Here is a 17,746-nt window from a genome sequence, read left to right as displayed (position 1 = left end):
GCCCACTTGCTCCTGCGCTTCTGGCTTCTGGCAGCTCTTCAGATCCGACCCTGCGAATGGTTTTGGCTGTGTCTTCATGTAGGACCTACTCCCCAACCCTGCCTGCTGCGGTGAATTCCACCTGCTATGCTTTAACTTGTGCAACAGAGATTCTTGCCCCGGGGAGAGCCGGGGAAGGACGCGCTAATCAGAGGGCGGGGGCTCGGGTTGGGATCTGATCTTGTACCCATCTACCTACCCACCACGAGAATGGTGGAGATCTAAGGAGGGTGAACTTTCCTTCTGAGATTCTGGTACAAGGGGAAAGATACATGTTGAGTCTATAAAGCTGTCCAGGTGGCACAGCCGAGAAGAGAGAATTGGGGAAACGAGGAAGGTTCCATGAGATGACTTGAACTGCGGAAACGTTTGGCAGAGGAAAAGGGCTTCAGTTTTAATGTGAGATCACTGGAAGTTGAGGTATTAAGGCACCGATCATAGTGTCCTCTTCCATTTTCCCATTTTATGATCTCATAACTACTAGTAGTAAAGTGTTTTCGAAGCCTTGGGGGAGGGGATTACTGGCCAGGTCTGGAAATGGCAGAGAATTCTAGAAACTTACAGCTTGAAGGAGGGTTAGGTGTCCTGATTTTTCACCTTCTTCAGGCTGGGCTTCATCACCAGGCCTCCTCATCAACTCCTGTCCCTTCTGTGTACCGGATACCGATTACCTCAAATCTCAGTACTTTGTACTCAGCCCAGGTAACATATTTTATGTTCTTTGTCTAGCACGTAGTTGCTAAGTCCATGTTTATTAACCGAATAGTGGACCTGCCATCCACCAAACATTTAATGCGTGTACTCCAGTAGCTTAGGGTTATTTAATGCTCTGGAAGAATGAAAACAAGTCGCTAGGGTTGGTGGGACACACCTCTAATCCCAGCACTCGGGAAACAGGCAGGAGGATCAACTAGGAGTTTAAGATCATCCCCGCTACATAGAAAGGTCTGCCTGGGCTACAAAAAGACCCGGTCTCAAAGGGGAGGTAAAATCAGAAAAAAAAAAAGTAAGTTTCCGGCTCCACCCCCACTTGAGCCTCCCAAGTTTCTCCGCGGCACGCGGTAGAAATCCTGAGAAAACTGCCTGTGTCATTCACAGGCCCAGAGCCATGGCAGAGTCCTCATCGACTTCCTGGGAGCTGCCCCTGGTGGCTGTGTGCCAGGTAACATCAACACCAAACAAGCAAGAGAACTTTAAAACGTGTGCTGAGCTGGTTCAAGAGGCTACCAGACTGGGCGCTTGCCTGGCCTTTCTGCCTGAGGCATTTGACTTTATTGCACGAAATCCTGCCGAGACATTACTCCTGTCCGAACCACTGGATGGGGACCTTTTGGGACAATATAGCCAGCTTGCCAGGTACAAGGGTAGGGTGGGGGTGGGGAGGGGTAGAATCCCTGTTGGGCAGTGTTCCTGGATTGCCACATAGAGGGGGTAGAGTTGTCAGTGTCCCTCCCCCTCAGGGAATGTGGAATCTGGCTGTCCTTGGGTGGTTTCCACGAGCGTGGCCAAGACTGGGAGCAGACTCAGAAAATCTACAATTGTCATGTGCTTCTGAACAGCAAGGGTGAGACTTCACAGTCCTTCAGCTTGCCTCTTCCTAGGCTCATCTACCTTCTTCCAACTCAGATCTTCAGCATTTTTCTCAACTGCTTGGCTTTAGGGGTTTTTTTGTTTTGTTTTGAATGCTTCTGTTCTTAGCCTAAAAATTACTCTTTGGGAGAAGAGCTAAGCTGGACTTCCAGTGTCTGTACTGAGCATTTTCTCTTACTTTAGGATCAGTAGTGGCCAGTTACAGGAAGACACATCTATGTGATGTAGAGATCCCAGGTCAGGGGCCTATGAGAGAAAGCAACTATACCATGCCTGGATACGCTCTTGAACCACCTGTCAAGACACCAGCAGGCAAGGTAGGAGTTTGAAAAGAAAATAGGAATATGTTGAAAAAGTTGTAACATCTCCCTTTGGTGTAGGATGATGGAGGTAGTATTCAATGTTACGTTGACCAGGACAGGGAAGATGAGTGGGTTGTTTCTCGTTTCAGGTTGGTCTAGCAATCTGTTATGACATGCGGTTCCCTGAACTTTCTCTGAAATTGGCTCAAGCTGGGGCAGAAATACTTACTTATCCTTCAGCCTTTGGATCTGTTACCGGCCCAGCCCACTGGGAGGTAGGAGAATGCCTCTTCATAACATATAGGCCTCCTTTAATCTTATTTTTAGTAGTGGGGACAGAGTAGCACAAACCTAAACTCTAAGCACTTCAGGGGATAGCCACAGGTTCAAAGCCAGCATAGTGATGCCTCGAGTAAAACAGAAAACAAAATAGAAGCTGGGCAGTGGGGGTGCACACCTTTAATCCCAGCCCTCAGGAGGCAGAAGCAAGTGGATCTGAGTTCAAGACCAGCCTGGTCTACAGAGTAGGTTCCAGGACAGCCAGGGCTACACAGAGAAACCGTCTCAAAACAAAACAAAACAAAACAAAACAAAAGTAACCCACACCACCCAAAATAGTGGTGCATGGTGGTGTGTGCTTTTTATCTCCGCACTGTAAGGCAGAGGCCGGCAGATCTCTGTGGGTCCAGGCCAACCAAGGTTATACAAGGAGACCTTATATAAAAAAATACAAAACACAAACACACCCCTCCCCTTCTACTTGAAGGATTTTCTTCCCTTCCGATCTGGTGAGGAAATTCGTTTCTTAGATAGGTGTGAGTCATGTTATAGTTAGTTACTAATTCTAGTTGATCAATAGTCAATGAGTAGATTGGGCCCACAGTGTCCGCTTCTTGTCACTCGCCTATTAAATGCTGTATGTTCCTGAGTACGCACGTCTCATCCTCAGGTGCTGCTGCGGGCCCGCGCCATTGAGTCTCAGTGCTACGTGATAGCAGCAGCACAGTGTGGACGCCACCATGAGACAAGAGCAAGTTACGGCCACAGCATGGTGGTTGACCCCTGGGGCACAGTGGTGGCCAGCTGTTCCGAGGGACCAGGCCTTTGCCTTGCTCGAATTGATCTCCACTTTCTGCAACAGATGCGCCAACACTTGCCTGTGTTCCAGCATCGCAGACCTGACCTTTATGGCAGTCTCCTGCCACTCTCCTAATGTTTTTAATTTCTGTTGGTTGAGACAGACAAACACACGCCAACTGTGAGGTGATGCTACCGTGACTTGTAGGCTGGACCCAAGCACGGTTCCCTTCACTTGCAGGACTTAACTCTCCTAATGGAACACAGGCTCAATCAAGTCCATGGGAAAGAAGAGACTTTGACCTGATCTCAGATTTCAGTTTCAGAAAAATGAAATTTTATATAGTCACTGTTTATTTCATGAAAACTGAAGTTGTGCTGAGGGCTGAGCAGCACTGGCATTGAAAAAAAATATAATAATCAATCATAATGTCTGGACATCTCTTTTGGGGCTGGGAAGGGAGGTGGAATTGTACCTGCTCGACTAGGCTTCTTAGTCTCCTGGCTCAAACGTGCCTCCCTACCTAACAAAGTGCAATGCTCAGTGCATGGACCAGCTCTGTTCTCCCAAGTGTGGGAGAAGGGAGGATAAAGGAACAGGAGGAGGAGTTGATGCTAAATACCCCACTTTCTCTCAAGCCAGAAGGAAGCAAAGGGACAGGGCCCTGGGTGGGGTAAGAGTTTGTTATTTTCACTGGAAAAGGGGAGGGAAATGTCACGCCCCCGCCCCTTCCTTTTCAGAGAAAGTGTACTCTAACTAGCAGCCTCTACTCCGCCCGTCCCATGTAGTGGTGTTCACCTACACATCACGGTTGGGAGGGGAAGTAGGCTGGCACAGCCCTCCATAAGTCTGCTGAAGATCTGACAGAGGAAGGAGGGATCCACACCAGGCAGCAGTCTCAAGCTATGGGATGAAGGAAGGCGGAGAGGAGCAGCACCCGAGGCCAGGAGACAGTGCAAAGGGCCACAGCTTCTTTGTTTTTAAAAAATTCTATAATTTGGAAGAAGGTGGTAATTAATTTCCAAAATACACTTCAGAGTCCCACCTTCCACATAGCTCCTTTACTCACAGCCCTTTGGTTTTTCAGACAAAATTTATGAGCCCTCATAAAGCCATAAGTATTGATTACCCTTCAATGCACCTGAAAGCAGTGTTCAATCCCTTACAAAGGCTATGTTCCAAAGACTCTGTCCCTATTCACTTGTCTTACGGCTCAGTGGTAAGGTGGCTGTAGACACACATTAGGGTAAGTGGCAACAGGAAACGGGGAAGCCCAGGCACATGGGTGCAGGGAGGGCAGGGACACCACTTCCACCTTCCTTTGTCTTTTCCTTTAAAAAAAAAAAAAAAAAAAAAAAAAAGGCGGTGTGATTGGTTGGAAAGGGTAGAGAACAAACCCCAGAACAGTATGTCGGCTCCAGAGGTGACGGAGCAAACAGTCCCCAGAAAGGTGAGGCGGGGAAAGGTCAGGGTAATGCTTGCAGCATCAAGTTCCTCAGGAGTTTCTGTCGGCCCAGCTCATAGTCCTCCTCATCCACGTTCACCAGCAGCTTGATGGCTTCATGGCCCACAGCTTGCTTGAGAGAGTCTGTGATGAAAACGCCTTTCAGTGCCTCTAATAATGAGCCATTAATGTAGTCTCGCCAGAATGCGTCGAGGTAGGTGAGCTCAGAGAACTTGATGTCACAGATGATGGAGCCCAGGTCCCGGGACTTGAGGATAGTGTTGGCCTGGTTAAAGCGCTCAAACTGGCGCTCAAGTGGGTCCTGCTTATTAGAGAAGACATTGCCTTGCAGAGCAGTCTCGTGCTGGCAGTATTCCGCCCGAACTCGCAGCCTGATGTCTGGGAGAAATTTAAGGAGAATGGTTGTAAAACATGACTGTGTTTACAATGAAAGCTAGAAAAGCAGGCAAGAAGCACAGAGACCTCCTCTTGCAATGTCTTTACCTCTCCCCAAGCACTAGTTCTTCCTTGTGTCCTTGTAGCCCTGGCCTTAACGCTGGAGCTGCCCTACAATGAGTGTGTTCAGGTCACTCACAGACAGCACCGTGCTTAGAAGGCCTGTTTTATTAAAAAGTTGCACAGTTTAATTCTCTGTCTTGACTTGGTTCGTCTTATATAAGGATGACGTTGGCATTCCTTTAATAGTAACTAAAAAGAATTGTAATACGCCATTGCCAAAAAGATAACAGGTCTCATGCAAACTAAAGCTGACCTGAATACAGCACAGACTGCTTTGCACTGAATCACAGACTGCCCATCACCCCAGGAGTTCTTTATATTTTCCCTCAAGTCTACATCTCAAAAATCCTTGAATTTTCTCACCACATGTCTGCTTTTCCTTCGGGTCTGGAGTCACTGACTTCCGGCGTTTTCTCTGACTCCCAAGTGTGGTTCTCCCTCGGGCTGGCCGCTTACTACACATTTGAGAACCCGAAGTGGGGCAGCACACCACAGGATAGTGGGGAGGCACTGACCAGAAAGTAAATGGAAAACACAAGGTTTTAAAAGCAGAACTTGAATGCTTCATTTGGAATATTCAAAGGAATCATTGAGCAGTATTGGTGATGTCACCTGAAGGCTGAGGGGTATAGCTCAGTGGTCAATGTCTGCCAAACATTCATGAAGATCTGGATTCAGCTCTAGCAATGGAGGTGGCAGGCACTAAGTATGGTGGAAGAAATCTATCATCGGAGCACTTAAGGTTGAAGGAAGGAAAGCCAGGTAGTGGTGGCATACACCTTTAATCCCAACACTTGGGAGGCAGAGGCAATCCAATCTCTGAGTTCAATGCCAGCTTGGTCTACAGAGTAAGTTCCAGGACAGGCAGGGCTTCACAAAGAAACCGTGTCTCAAATTAATTAATTAAGAGTAAGAGAAGATTTGTGGGAGGCCCAGGAGTGAGTAGTGCAGGAGTCTATAAGGGGGTGGTCCTGATTAATTAAAACAAAAACAAAAAAAGGTGAAGGAAGGAAGGTCAACTTGGCCTTTACAGAGTTCTATACCTACTCAAATTAAATAGGAAGATCCCCCCCCCAAAAAAAAAAAGTTGGGGCTGGAGAGGTTGAGAGCACTTGTAGTTTTTGCAGAGGACCCAGGCTCGCCTACATGGTCCTACATGGTTGCTAACAACCATGTCTAACTCCAGTCTGAGGGGATCTGAAACCACCTTCTGCCTCTATAGGCACCAGACACACACAGCGACATACAGATATGCAGGCAAATACTCACACAGAAGAATAGTTTTTTTAAAAACTGGCCTAGGGTCTAGAGAGATGGCTCAACACACATGCAGACAATATACTCATACACATAAACTGATTTTTAAAAAGTGACCTAAAGGGGTTGGGGATTTAGCTCAGTGGTAGAGCGCTTGCCTAGCAAGCACAAGGCCCTGGGTTCGGTCCCCAGCTCCAGAAAAAAAAAAAAAAAAAAGTGACCTAAAAGGAAAGCAAACATTAGACCTAGGCAATGTATACTTGACCTGATTTGTGTGTGTACATGTTCACATCCATGTGTTCCTATGTGAGTGTGCCTGCATGTGAAGGTCAAAGGTCAGCATTAGGTGTCTTCATCAACCCTCTCCCCATCTTTTGTTAGACAAGGGCTTTCACTGAGCCATGAGTTCACAAATGTGCTGAGGCTGGCTGCCTGTATGAGCTCCAGGGATCCACCTTTCTCTGCCCTCCAACACGGAGATTACAGACACTTTTGTTATCTGGCTTTTTCTATGTGGGTGCTGGGAATCTGAACTCAGACCTTCAGGCTTATGCAGCAAGCACTTTACCAAGTGAGCCGTTTCCCCAGCTTCTGATTTTTTTTTAATGGGATCGATGTAGAGGGACTGTATCCTTTCACTGATGTTGGCTCAGCCACAAATGTGATGGAATAAATGTTCTCTTGCATATGAAAATGACAAGTAGGGGGTTGGGGATCTAGCTCAGTGGTAGAGCACTTGCCTAGCAAGCGCAAGGCCCTGGGTTTGGTCCCCAGCTCCGAAAAAAAGAAAAAAAAAAAAAAAAAAAAAAAAAAAAAAGAAAAAGAAAATGACAAGTAATATCGTCTCACCTGTTTTAGAGGGCTGGGGAGGCCTCGGTTCTGGATCGCTGAGGGCTCTGGGGGTCACATAGCGAATTGATGTTTCCTCCAGATACTTGTCTACAAGATCAGGGCACACTGCAGGAGGAGAAGGAGTCACTCAAGAAAAAAATGTCATCTGTCTTCTCCCAAAGGCTTTCCATCCTCCTAGGGACTCTCCAGTTCAGGACCACCCCCTTACAGACTCCCGCACTACTCACTCCTGGGCCTCCCACAAATCCTCTCTTACTCAAGTGTTCCCAGACCCCGTAAGCCCTCACCAGCCCGTCTCTTCTTGAGAGTAACATAGGGCAGCAAGTCATGGCGAGTGATGATACGCAGCAGCTGCAGCACCTGGCGAAAGTTACTCTCATCACAGCGGCCCTGGCGCTCCAGTGCCAACAAGAAGTCACGTCCATTTCGGATAAGTCCTCGTTCATGGTCATCAATAACATCAACAAAAAGGAAGGAAAGCACTCGAACATCTCTGTGTGTCAGGTGGGTGCCCACGATGTCAAACATGCGGTGGAGGCTGTAGAGCCCATGTTCCTGCTCAACGCGCTCTTCGGGCCACACCTGGCTTGCCCGCCTCTTTAGGCCCGCCATGCTAGAGGCTCAGAAATGGAGTGCTTTCCAGAATCTCTGCTCAGCAGCTACAATCACCAGCGATCTGTAAGACAGGACAAGATCCCATGAGCCAAGGCACTGGTAGCAACCAATTTTATTTATCTGTATTATCTTAACATGCTACTAACACAGCACAATGCTTAATACGTCTATTAAATATCATAAAGTGTTCATGCTAGGTGTGGTGGTACACGCCTTTCATCTCAGCACTTAGGAAGCAGAGACAAGTAGATCACAGAGTTCCAGGACAGTCAGGGCTACACAGAGACCTTGTCTCAAAAAAGCAAAAAACAACAAAAAAGCAAAACAAACAAACAAACAAAAACCAATGTTCTTCATTTAAGAGATGATGCCCTGAGTCTAGATCCTACAAGGGACACAGCTCCTAGAGTGAGAATGTTTTGTGTGATTTTAGTAATGCAGAGGCCAGAAGTTTCCGTTGCAGCCAGGCATGAGAGTAAACACCTATAATTACAGCACTCAGGAGCCAGAGGCAGGAGGATTACCCCAAGTTTGAAGCCATTCTGGTCTGCTCAGCAAGTTGCATCCAGCCAGGGATATAGGTAGACCGTATCTCAAAACCAAAACAAGCCAGTCTGATAAAGCATGCCTAAAACACCAGCGCTTAAGAGGTGGAGGGAAGAAGGATCATGAGTTTAAGGCCATCCTCAGCCACAGGACAAGATCAAGGCCAGCCTGAGTTACATGAAACTCTGTCTCAAAGTTGGTTGCTTTGTTGGTTGGTTGGTTTTTAAAATTATATCCAAATGTTCCCCTTGTCCCCAAAACACTGCTTTTAGTCCCTCGAAACACTGATTTGCTGGGCATAGAAGTACATGCCTGTAACTAGCATTGAGGAGGCCAAGGATCTGATTCCAGGCCAACCCCATCTACATACTGAAACTGTCTTACAGAAACAACAAAAATATAGTAACAGGATAACATCTGGGTGTAGCAGTGTACCCCCTTGATCCTAGAACTCAGAAGGAGCTCTGTGAGTGTGAAACCAATCTAGTATTCCACAGACAAAGTTTTAGGCCAGCCAGGTTTAAATAGCATAACCAAGTCTCAAAAGGGCTTAGGGGTGTTAATGGCTAAGGGCACTGGCTATTCCTCCAGAATACCTAAGTTCAATTCCCAGCACCCACAAGGATAGGCTTAACCCACATGTAACTCCAGCTCTGAGGGGACCCAATGCCTCTGGCCCAAGACCTCGATAGGCACCTTCAGTCACACACATAACTAAATAAAAATTAAAATCCATTTTTTTTTTTTTTTTAGAATGGTGGTATACAGCTTTAATTCTGGAAAACAGAGGAGGCAGATCTATGAGTTCTAGGCCAGCCAAAGCTACAATGAAACTTTGTCTCAAACCATTTTAAATCTTTTTTTAAAAAAAAACTAACGGGGGCTGGAGAGATGGCTCAGTGGATAAGAGCCCTAACTGCTCTTCCAGAGGTCCTGAGTTCAATTCCCAGCAACCACATGGTGGCTCACAACCATCTGTAATGAGATCTGGTGCCCTATTCTGGTGTATCTGAAGACAGCGACAGTGTACTCATATAAATAAAAATTAAAAAAAAAAAAAAAAAACCTAACAAAAGGGCTAGAGTGATGGCTCAGCGGTTAAGAACACTGACTGCCCTTCCAGAGGTCCTAGTTCAATTCCCAGCAACCACATGGTAGCTTACAACCATCTGTAATGGGATCCAACGCCTTCTTCTGGTGTGTCTGAAGACAGCTACAGTGTACTTATATACATAAAATAAGTAAATATTAAAAAAAAAAAAACTAACGAAAGAAAACTACATTTCCCCCTTCCTAAGCAGTTCATTTATTTCTATTTTCTTTTTCTTTTTTAAGACATGATCTCACTATGTAAATCTGGCTGTCCTAGGACTATGTCCAGGTTGGCCTCAAACTCGAGATCTGCTTACTTCTGCCTTTTGAATGAGATTAAAGGCATACACCACCACACCTGGCTGGCTGGTTTGCTTGCTTGCTTGTCTGTCTGTCTTTTCTCTCTCTCTCTCCTTCCCTCCCTCCCTCCTTCTTTCCTTGGTTTGTTTTGTTTTGCAACACAGGGTTTCTCTGTATAGCCCTGGATGTCCTGGAACTAACTCTATAGACCAGGTTAGTCTTGAACTCAGAGATCCACCTGCCTCTGCCTCTTGAGTGATGGAATTAAGAGCTTGTGTTACAACCTTTCAGGTTCATTTCTAAAATATAGGCAAAACTGAAAAGTAGACAGTTCAATCTTTGCTACAGAAGCTGAATCAGGTGAACAGTTTTAAGTCACGGGTTAGAACTGACTGTGCTATGACCGACTTTAGCTATGTGACTTTAAGCCTATCCTTTAACTTCAAACTCAGTGGCAAGTGATGACAGCGGCCCAGGCCATAATCTCAGCTCATGAAACAGGAAAGTTGGGAGTCTGAGTCCAGTCTGGGCCATAGGGTCTCAAAAAGAATACAAAGCCAAAACAAAGCCCTTACAGATGGCATATAACAAACCCTGGTCAAAGACCAACCACAGCCCTGTGTTTGATTCACTAATTCACCCTGTATAATGGCATCAACCAATCATCTAGCACTAACTTTCACTTCCACAGTCATTCATACCTACTGTCTTTCAAGACAGCACTATATCGAGTACCGTTCCACTCTGACCACAATCTCCAGCCATTCAATCGGTTCTTAATTCCTACTGTAGTAACATACAAAATATTTCTTAAATGTGCCCTACCTTCACTTTACTGTCATTGCCATGGTTTGTCTCAACTGTAAGTGCAGCTGGCTCTGTCTGTCTTTTTAATTTCTATTACATTTACTTACTTTGTGTGTGCATGTATGCGACCACAGTGCACATGTGGAGGTCAGAGAACCCCTTTCAGGGGTTGGTTCTCTCTTCCACTAATGGGTCCCAGGGATGGAAGTCAGGCTATCAGGCTTGGTAATGAATGCCTGAGCCTGCTGAGCCATCTCACCAGCTCCTGAAAATGACTCTTCCAAGAAGTCTGTTTTCCAACGCTTCTATCTTTTCATTTTTGACACAAGATCTCAAGATGAAGCCCAGACTGGCCTTAGACTTGCTAGGTAACCTAAGTAGACACTGACCTTTCAGTCCCGAGCCTTCTGAATGATAGGATTACAGGCATGCACTGCCGCCATCAATACTTTTGGGGAAGCAGTGGTTTTTTGAGATAGGGTATATGTATCACTGGCTGTCCTGGAACTCTATGTAGTCCAGGTTGACCTCCAACTCATAGAGCTCTGCCTGCCTCTGCCTCCTGAGCACTGGGATTAAAGGTGGGCACCATTACACCGAGCCTGTCACCATCGGCCGTAGTCTACAGAAACCTACCCCACATTTACCTGCTAACATGCAAAATGAAAAACCAAGCGAGCTGAGGATCCAAGGGAGGGATGCCGCTCTTTACTAAGCTGGCTTCTAGTTCCTTATACTGTTTATCCAGTCTTCCAGAACAGACCAGCTCATCTTCCTCAGCTACCACACATCTTAGCTTTTATTAACCAGTACTCTTCCAACCCATTTCTAGAGTTTACATTTATTATGTAATCTGTTCATTCCTCTATACTTTTCTCTGAATTCCCTTTGCCTGAATTCCCTTTCTTGTGTGTCTATTCCACATCCCTATATGCCCCTCTTTTTCAGATGGCTAACCCATCAGAAGACCAAACTCCCTCAGGATGGTGTTAGCTCATGCCTTTAATCCCAGCTCTATGAGTTCCAGGCCAGTCTAGCCTACAGAGAGAGTGCGAGGACAGACAGGACGACACAGAAAACCCTGTCAAAAAAAAAAAAAAAAAAAAAAGCAAAAACAAAGAAACAAAACAACAACAACAAAACTCAACCAATCAAAGAAAACCCAACAATTTAGCTGGGTATGGTGGTGGCGTCTTGCCTTTTATCCCACCAATGCAAAAGTGGAGCCAAGCGTATCTCAATGAGTTTGAAGCCAATTTAAGACTATCGTTAAAAAAAGGAGGGGGGAGTGTCAACGTTTTATCTCTAAGGCTGACTTAAGTGGTCCTCTTCTGTGCCCTTATAGAAAACTGAACGTTTGTTTTATATCAGTGTACTAAAATTATTTAAATCCTGCACAGTTCATGGAGTACTGCTACATCAAAATCATCTTTATATTCATAATAGTTAGTAGTAGACAGTTGTAGCAGCTGCCTGTTGCTGAGAACTGAACTTAATTTCCAAGAAGTCAATACAAGCAACACCAGTTGAAAACCAAAACTATCAGAGCCTAAGAGTAAGAGGGGACCCCACCCAAAAGACACATGTAAACCAGGCATGGTGGTACACACGTATGCTTATCATCCCAGAATTAGGAAGGCTGAGGCAGAGGACAGACACAGGCCAGTCTGAGTTATACAGTGAAACCTGTCTCAGAGCAGGGCAAGTGAGGAGTGCACACAAAAACACACTCAATATTCAGTAACCATGCGCGGATTCTGGCTAGTCAGAGCAGTCTCCATACCACAGACAACTACTCACACCAAACCACCCTATTCAACAAGATGGTGCTCTCCCGCTTTACACATGAAAATACAGGCTAATCTACGGGACAGAAAATGAAACTTTGGAAATGACAGTGGTAGAGCAACGCTCAGCAACCACGCGGCCTTGGATGGCATTTCTGGTACCCAGAAGAGAAGAAAATCAGAATGGTAAGCTTCTTCAGAAGAGCCATGAAGATGAGTAAGCCGAGAAGCAATAAAGCGTGACCCGTTCTCCCACAGTCAGCCAACAGGGAAAGTACAGAGACTCTCTCATTCTCCTTTGGGTTCAGGGAGAAGAATCCCAAGTAAAAAATAAACGTGACCCACATGTACTTCTCGAAGCCCAGTTACCTCCCCCAAAGTATGGGAGACAGCTGAGAAACTCATCTTCAAACACTGGCTTTCCTTCTCGTCCTCTCATTTCACCTGTTGTCACTCGGCACAGATGGGGTTGCTGAGGAGAAATACCTTTTGACTCAAGCAGGCAGCAGGAGAAAACTGAGCTCCCTTAGAACCCTGCAACTTTTCCATGGTCCCTGCCCCACCTGTTCCCTTTGGCCAGCTGCTGATTATAAGGAGCCCAGAGAAAACAGATGGGCAGGTTTCACATCCAACCAATCAGAAGAGCAGATTGTTGCTTGGTTTCCCTAACTCAAAGTGTCCTTAAAACCCAAGCAATTAAGAAAAACCACCCCCACAGACACATACTCTGTCCCTAGAAAATGAGGCAAAATAAGGGAAAACACTATAGTCCTAATTATATAATCAACGCAATTCTGCAATAGGTCTCAATCCTCTGAGAATTGACTCCCTTCACTTGACAGGAACAGAGTCACCGTGAAGTCCCAGATCCCAGGCCAGATCAACCAAGGCACGAGGAATCATCAGAGCTTCTAGGTCAGTGGTTCTCCACCTGGAGCAGTTTGCTCTCCGGGGAACATTTAGCAATGACTGGAGACAGTTCTGATTGTCAAGCTTTGGGGAGAGGAGTTACACACACCATAGGCAGCATGGGATAATTACTAACAACAAAGATCCCTGGACTAAAATGTCTAGAGCAGTTAAGAATCCTATTTGAAGTGAAACACGATGAAGGATCAAAAGCGTACACATCACTTTCCTTATTAGACCTACAGAGGGAAGCTGTGAGGCTTCTCCACCCCAAACACTGCAATCTTACTCTAGAAGCAAAGGAGGGCCAGTCGGACACAGGCTCACTTAACTCATGAAGCCAACCATCACAAAGACAATCATCTCACCCCAGCAACGAACGCCTCCTCCATCACCTGCTGTGGCCATTCAGGTGAATAGCAGGTGGCGAACATACTCCCTTTGGTCCATCCCAGGAGGTCTACTTTGACCCAGTTCAATCTGGAGTTTTGTGGAAATAAGAAAAAGGCCAACTTAAGACAAACACAAATGACCCTTGCGCCCGTTTATAAAGTCCCCAAAAAAGATTGGATAGCAGGCCCTTCCTTGTTGGGTCACTAATCAGACTCACAGTATTCAATGAAGCAAAAACGCAGAAGCAAGCATTTCCCAAGGCAAGCCTCTCAGAATAATGTCAAGAGACTGGCATGCAGACTGACAGGCAGCTCTCCCCACTTAACTATCATCCAGGATTGTGAGTTAACTCAGCAACCCAGCCAGGGTGTCTAAGAATCTAACTTCAGGATGAAAAGAACGCCACCAACTTCCTCTTAAAGCAAACTATACTCAGCTTTCAGTGGCAAGAGAGCCCAGCCTAGCCACAGCTCTCCTAGAAGAAAGACACCGCCGTGAAGAGAGTGCCCTCCTCCAAACAGATTAGACAGAACTCATGTGTTGATCATCTCAAATCCTGATAAATACCAAGAGACAAAAGCAGCAGTAAGCAGGGAAGGGTGGTACACGCCTTTAAATCCTAGCACCTGGGAGGCAGAGGCAGGTGGATCTCTGAGTTCACAGCCAACCTGGTCTACACAGTGAGACCCTACATACAAACAAACAAAACCCTCCACAACTGTAAACAAATGTACTGGTCCACTGAATGTCCCTGCTACTAATGAGTCCTTTTTATGGTAAGAGGGATTTAACAAGTATTACCTACTTGTGCTCTCTCTACCACTGAGCTACATCCCTAGCAGAGACTAATTCTAGAGCCTGATGAATTGCTGGATTTCCTGGCCTTGTAGCTCATTTTCCTTTAGTGAGGTCTGAAGTAGTAAGAGCCAATAAGAGTCTATTTGTACCCAGACAGTTTCTTCTTGATAGGTTACTCTATTGTGTTTCTGTGCCTAAGCAATCTAGACTCTCCCATCCAGAAATGACAATCCTAGCTTTTTAAAGTACTTTGACTTACCAAAGCAAAGAATGGGTAGAAGAATTATCTTGAAATGGAAATGGCAGTCTAGTTTCTGACAGGAATAACATCTATATTTTTACAAGAAAAAAAAGAGAGAAATATTTGACTCTCTCAGAAGCCCTTACCAGAAAGTCATGTGGAAGAACTTTAAAAAAAAAAAAAAAAAGTGACAACAGCCACACATAGTGGCATATCCCTTTCATCCCCACACTTGGGAGGTAGATAGATCTCTGTGAGTTTGAGGCTAACATGGTCTAGATAGCAAATTATAGGCTAGCCAGGACTACACAGTGAGAACCTGTCTTACAAAAAGGACGACAGCTTGAACCTTGAAGTGAAAACTACTTGGGCAATCTTGAAGAGAGCCAAGAGCTAACGGAGCGCTTTCTTGCTGGTGGGACCAGGAAAACATAATCGAATGTATCTGGAGGGCAGAATTACACAGTATGTTTTCAAAAAATCCCAAGAACTCTGAACAGATGGAAGAAACAGTAAACTTGGGGGGGAAAAAATCTCACTGAAGATCCTTAGCCACCCTCCAAGGGAAATACTTCGTAGCTAATGTACAAGAACACAGCTTTCCACTATGTTAAACATGTTTCACTCAGAGCTGACCAGAAAGCTAGACAATAGCAAACCAAAGCTGGGACCCTGTCCCGGGACATTTAATATCCCCTCTTTTCCCTCCTCCTGTCTTTCTCCAGTTACCTGAGCAGTGACTGCAACAAACCTTAATGAACTCACAGAGAGAGAGAGAGAGAGAGAGAGAGAGAGAGAGAGAGAGAGAGAGAGAGAGAGACACTCCTTTTCCCTAGCATCTACCTGGTTAAGTAGGCTCTACCCAATGCACCTCATACCACTTCCATTCCCTCCCATTGTGTGCAAACAAGAAGAAGTTCCAGACTTACCTTTGCAAGAAACTTAATCTCCCAGGGCTCTTCCTAGCACAAGTTTCAAAGCCAGCAGAAAAACAAAAACAAAAACAAATAAGGGGGGTAAAAGAGCAACGTTTCAGGCTTTATTTTGAAATTTCAAAGGTTCACAGTTAGTGTCAGTGCCAAAAAAAAAAAAAAAAAAGTCATCTAAGCCTAAAGTCACTTCATTACTTCATTGGCCAAACTATTCCAAACTAAAGAGAGCTCAAACATACCAAAGTCCCCTTCTCTAATCGGCAATTCACAATATAGTATCGGCCCCTAAATTTTCCAGGTACAAAGGCTCATAGCTACAAAGGTCCCAACTCAACCGCTTCTGGGAATAAACCATCACCCTGATACCGTCTGGCCTTCCTCAATTCCTTACTCCATCTAGTTTCTTACAACATGACTGGTAAGGGGGAACTGGAAGGGGAAAAGTTACAATCAAAGCAAGCTCTTCTCCTCATCATGTCACTCATGAGGCCAGAATCAAACTCGAGCTTCACCTCTTCAGCACACAATGAGAACAAAATAACCACTAAAGCAGCATCCACTCACTTCTACACTCCGGTAGGAAACGGTTTTTTTTTTTTTTCTTCTAAATATGCATACTGACACCTCCTCCTCTCCTAGAACTTGAGGAGCAAAAGAAGGGTCTGTAAAGGTGAGTATATTTAATTAGCCAGACTACCTAAATACCAGTCTGCCTCTTCTATTCCTTCCTCAGGCTTCCAGAGCCCCCCCCCCCCCACCTTGGTATATAAGGCTCCAGAAAAGTCTCTTTCCCCATTCCTGAAATGCTAATTGAGAGAGAGAGTGAGAGTGAGAGTGAGAGAGAGAGAGAGAGAGAGAGAGAGAGAGAGAGAGAGAAAAGAAACCACCTAGGAAAGTGCTTTACTAATCTCCCTATTTGTAACCAGGAAAAACAAGGAAGCAGTAAGCAAGAGAGTGTTTTGGAAAGCAAATCCGGTTGAACCCTCATTCAACCCCAATTCTCCAAACCCACATGACCATTCCTTTCTGCCCTTCCCACCCTATTAAAAGCTAAGCGCCTGGCAATTAAAATTGGCTGCAACTGATACTGCTTAACTCTGCTGCCTTTCCACAGGGGAAAGGGAAACCCCCAAACCCTCTATCATCCGTGCAGCTCCACTGCCCTATCTCCCCCTTCCTTCCAAACTTTCCTCCGGGTCTCTCACTTTCTACGTTACCCCGTCACATCTCCTCTCTCTCCATTCCCCGAGCCCCCCTTCTCTTCTCTTCCACCCAAATTCTCCTCTAGGCCCTTCCGCTTCCAATTTGAACACTTTGAAAACCTCCCTCCAGCAAACGTCTCAAGTCCAATTCAACCCCCCCCCCTCCCACGTCCTCACAACAGCGCTCACGGGAGTCCAGTCCTCCCTGCAACCACATGCCACAAGCCCCCTTCCCCTCAACACCCTCAGCCTCTCCCTCCTGCTCCTACCCCTCTCAAGCGCTGGCTCACAGCCCCACTCCCCACCTCGGCCTCTTTAATGCCCCTGGCCTGGCCCAGCCTGGGCCCTTGTTTACGCCCCTCCCCATGCTCGCACTCCTGCGCCCCGACCCCTGCCCTCTCCCACAGTTGCCATCTCCCCTGCACGCCCCCCTCGGCTGCTCCCCTCCCCCACCTCGTAGCGTCCCGTCACCTCCCTCTCTGGAGGTTCTCTGGCTGGACGTCGCCACCACCTCCCCCTTCACTTTCCTTCCCCAAGCCCTTCGCGGCCCCGCCCGGCCCCGCCCCGTCCCACTCGACTCCCCCTCCCCACGCCCGCCGCCCCGCCGCCTCACTCTCGGCTCAGGTTCGGCGCCGCCATGTTGGATCCATCCGCGCTGCTCTCCCGGGCCTGTCTCACCGCGCCGCATCCGGGCTCCAGCCGCCACCGCCTCCGCCACCGCCGCCGCCGCCGCGGGCGTGGGGGAGGGGAGGGCCGGGCGGGGGTGGCTGCATCCTGCACAGCGCCTCCCGGAACCTGGTCGGTTAGTGTCGGCTTCGAGACCATAACGAGGCATGAGCAGAGTAGCCATACTAGGTGAGGGCAGCCTGGCAACGGCATTAAGCTGGGAGTAGATAGCTTCACGTCGGGAAGAGAGACTGGAGACTGGCAGCCATCTTGCTTTGGGGCAAGCTGGCAACGCAGGGTTTTTCTAACGGCAGCTTCCCGGAGGTTCTAAGAAGTGGAGAGATAACGTATTTGAATGTGAAAGCCTTGGTGGCGCC

The 17,746-nt window shown here is 46.7% G+C and overlaps 2 protein-coding genes across 22 annotated transcripts; one reads left to right on the top strand and one right to left on the bottom strand.

Annotated features, from left to right (window-relative positions):
• The first annotated feature begins 1 nt into the window (after position 1).
• Positions 2-3,438, top strand: Nit1 (nitrilase 1). 8 transcript variants are annotated; one of them, NM_001305646.1, is made up of 7 exons: positions 2-78; positions 664-741; positions 1,138-1,395; positions 1,500-1,603; positions 1,813-1,946; positions 2,081-2,206; positions 2,881-3,438. In NM_001305646.1, coding segments are annotated over exons 1-7 (966 nt in total). In that variant the 5' UTR covers positions 2-76; the 3' UTR covers positions 3,145-3,438. The 8 variants fall into 8 exon arrangements, with proteins under 8 accessions (NP_001292575.1, NP_872609.2, NP_001076049.1 ...); NM_182668.2 differs by having other exon boundaries at positions 646-741; NM_001082580.1 differs by having other exon boundaries at positions 2-110; positions 646-741.
• On the bottom strand, positions 3,323-17,442 carry Dedd (death effector domain-containing). 14 transcript variants are annotated; one of them, XM_087581793.1, is made up of 8 exons: positions 17,317-17,442; positions 15,499-15,531; positions 14,588-14,658; positions 13,506-13,617; positions 7,369-7,757; positions 7,079-7,186; positions 5,336-5,482; positions 3,323-4,852 (listed from the first exon to the last, which is right to left on the bottom strand). In XM_087581793.1, the coding sequence occupies exons 5-8, from the start codon at positions 7,691-7,693 to the stop codon at positions 4,476-4,478; spliced, it is 957 nt and encodes a 318-aa protein (XP_087437919.1). In that variant the 5' UTR covers positions 7,694-7,757; positions 13,506-13,617; positions 14,588-14,658; positions 15,499-15,531; positions 17,317-17,442; the 3' UTR covers positions 3,323-4,475.
• Positions 17,443-17,746: the final 304 nt, after the last annotated feature.

This window comes from Rattus norvegicus, chromosome 13 (genome assembly GCF_021556685.1).
Source record: "Rattus norvegicus strain SHRSP/BbbUtx chromosome 13, alternate assembly SHRSP_T2T, whole genome shotgun sequence".
NCBI classification, from domain to species: domain Eukaryota; kingdom Metazoa; phylum Chordata; class Mammalia; order Rodentia; family Muridae; genus Rattus; species Rattus norvegicus.
The sequence above is the reverse complement of the archived record's forward strand: the minus strand, read 5'-3'. Positions and strand labels throughout refer to the sequence as shown.